This window comes from Alligator sinensis, unplaced genomic scaffold, assembly GCF_000455745.1.
Source record: "Alligator sinensis unplaced genomic scaffold, ASM45574v1 scaffold228_1, whole genome shotgun sequence".
Classification (NCBI taxonomy): Eukaryota; Metazoa; Chordata; order Crocodylia; family Alligatoridae; genus Alligator; species Alligator sinensis.
In genome coordinates, this window is record NW_005842044.1 from 2171264 (window position 1) to 2173615 (window position 2352).

The 2352-nt window shown below is 50.9% G+C and overlaps 1 protein-coding gene across 2 annotated transcripts in view; it reads left to right on the plus strand.

The window, feature by feature from the left end:
* Positions 1–1058: 1058 nt before the first annotated feature.
* The window catches only part of JPH3 (junctophilin 3), a 92580-nt gene continuing 91286 nt past the window's right edge, over positions 1059–2352 (plus strand). For both annotated transcript variants that reach the window (XM_025203113.1, XM_006022766.3), the window contains exon 1: positions 1059–1452. In XM_025203113.1, the coding sequence (XP_025058898.1) occupies positions 1071–1452 (382 nt within the window). In that variant the 5' untranslated portion in view covers positions 1059–1070. The remainder of the gene's footprint in view (positions 1453–2352) is intronic.

Sequence of the window (2352 nt, forward strand, 5' to 3'; positions counted from 1 at the left end):
TCTCTTTAAATCCAAGCTGAGCAAGGAGCTGAGCTGAGAGCCCAGGATCTGTTCTCCTTAATAAGCAAGATTTAAACCCGTTAGGAAGACAGGAAGACGGGGAGGGGGCACTGCAGGACGAAAGGGGGCAGCAGGAGGACCCCTTTTTGCCTCAGACTGGAGATAAAAAAAAAAAGGAGGAAAAAAAAAAAAAGGACCCCTTCTTTCCAGATCCTCCTCCTCCCCCATCCTTTCTTTGACAGTCCTGATCAAAGCCTCCCAAAGAGCATCTCTCTGAGCCAAGATGTGGGACTTATTCCAAAAACCAAGCGGAGACCTAATGGAGTGAGGTTTGCCGGGGGAAGAAATAAAATCAGATCAGTTGTTTTCTAGGGTGAGGGGTGCGCGTGTGTGCGTGTGTGTTGGTGAGCGAGGGAGAGAGAGGGAGTGCGTGAGACTGAGAGAGAGAGGGAGACAGATAGAGAGACACAGACACTGCATTGCTGCTGATCCACGAGTCTCCAGGAAACACAGCCCCCAATATGCTGCTGCTCTTGCTGCTTTTGCTAGGGCTGGGGCGGTCGAGTCTATACCAGCAGCAAGGCAGCCCCAGGTGGAGGTCACAGCTTGGCATTTTTTTTTTCTGAACCAGGGATTTTTTTTCTTTTTTAAGCGTATTATTATTTTTGTAAATTCGGTTGGCATTGGGCCTCCTTCCCCCACCCCCTTCCCTTCCCCAGGCTCTGCCTTGGATGGTTTTAGGTGGAGTCGTTTGCACCAAAACCCTCGAGCTGCCGTTATTCTTGCTGCTATTTTTTTGTGTGTGCACGCACGAGTGTGTGTGTGTGTGTGTGTGTGTGTGTGTGATACTGTTTCCACAGCAGGAGAAGGAGGCACTGATCCTGAACATACTCCCAGAGAATGAATAATCGTGAACAACTGACTCAAGCAGCTCCCTGCCTCCGGTGCATGATTTAGATTCGGCTTTATTTTGTTTTTCTTCCAATCCTGGTGCAGTTTTTATTTTGCTGCTTTTTTTTTTTTTTTTTTTTGGTTCATCTTTTGGGGGATTTGCAAACCGAATTACATGCATGTCCAGTGGGGGAAGGTTTAATTTTGACGATGGAGGGTCTTACTGTGGAGGATGGGAGGACGGAAAGGCTCACGGCCATGGAATCTGTACCGGCCCGAAGGGTCAAGGCGAGTATTCAGGATCCTGGAGTCACGGCTTTGAGGTGCTGGGGGTCTACACCTGGCCCAGTGGCAACACTTACCAGGGCACCTGGGCGCAGGGCAAGCGCCATGGCATTGGCGTGGAGAGCAAGGGGAAGTGGGTGTACAAAGGAGAGTGGACCCATGGATTTAAGGGACGGTACGGGCTCCGAGAATGCACTGGCAACGGGGCCAAATATGAAGGCACCTGGAGCAATGGATTACAGGATGGCTACGGCACAGAGACCTACTCGGATGGAGGTAAGTGCTGCATTAATCTCATTTCAGCTTGATCGGTGTGTGAAATGGAGGAATATGGAGGGGGGGGATGAGAGGCTGGGAGAAATCCCTCCCTCCAAGCCTGCCCCTTTGTCTGGGCTCAACTCTCCGAGTTTGCAGCCTGCTTGTTGGGAGTGCGCGATAATCATACCAATTTCCTGCAGGATTTAGGAAGCCAGCCCAGCATGGCATTAGCACACAGCCGTTTGCTACAGGTTGCCCCATATGTTCGGTGGGGCTCTGGCATGTTTTCCCCTGCCAGATTAGCAGGGGCTTTTCAGAGAGGGGTGTATACGTGTGCGACGCGTGCGTGCCTGAACCAGAGGGACACACAAATCTAATGCAGGGGGGTCGGGGAGGGGTAGGAGGCAGTGTAGGCAAGTTGAAAGGAGCTAGGCCAAGTTGCACATGGGATTCACAGCTGTGGATGCACCATTATAACCTGTAGGATTGCCACCAAGTGTCCAAAGCCACCCTGGGTAGGAGAGGGGACTGCACTGGGAAGTGTTACACAGCCCTTGGAAAGACTAGGTCTAGGAAACAGCTCTGGGCAAGTCTGGTATCACCTTCCAGTCCCCTCCAAACACGGCCCCACACTTGGCCTGCTTGAAAATCCCAGGTGAAAGACTTTAATTCCAGCAAGCTCCTGCGCTCCTGTTTCACCGCTTAATTCATACTGTAGAGGCTCAGAGGCATAGGAGGAGCTGTTCTTTGCAGTCAACATGGCTTATTAAGATGTTGAGGGGAAAGCAGGATTAAATCAAAACGAGAATGATCAAAAATTGCCGGACTAACAAGCTTCTAGGGCCTGGCTTGGAAAAACAGCTGCACTTCTGCTGGAAGTGGCTATATCATTCGCTCTCATTTCAGTGGCTCTTTCCC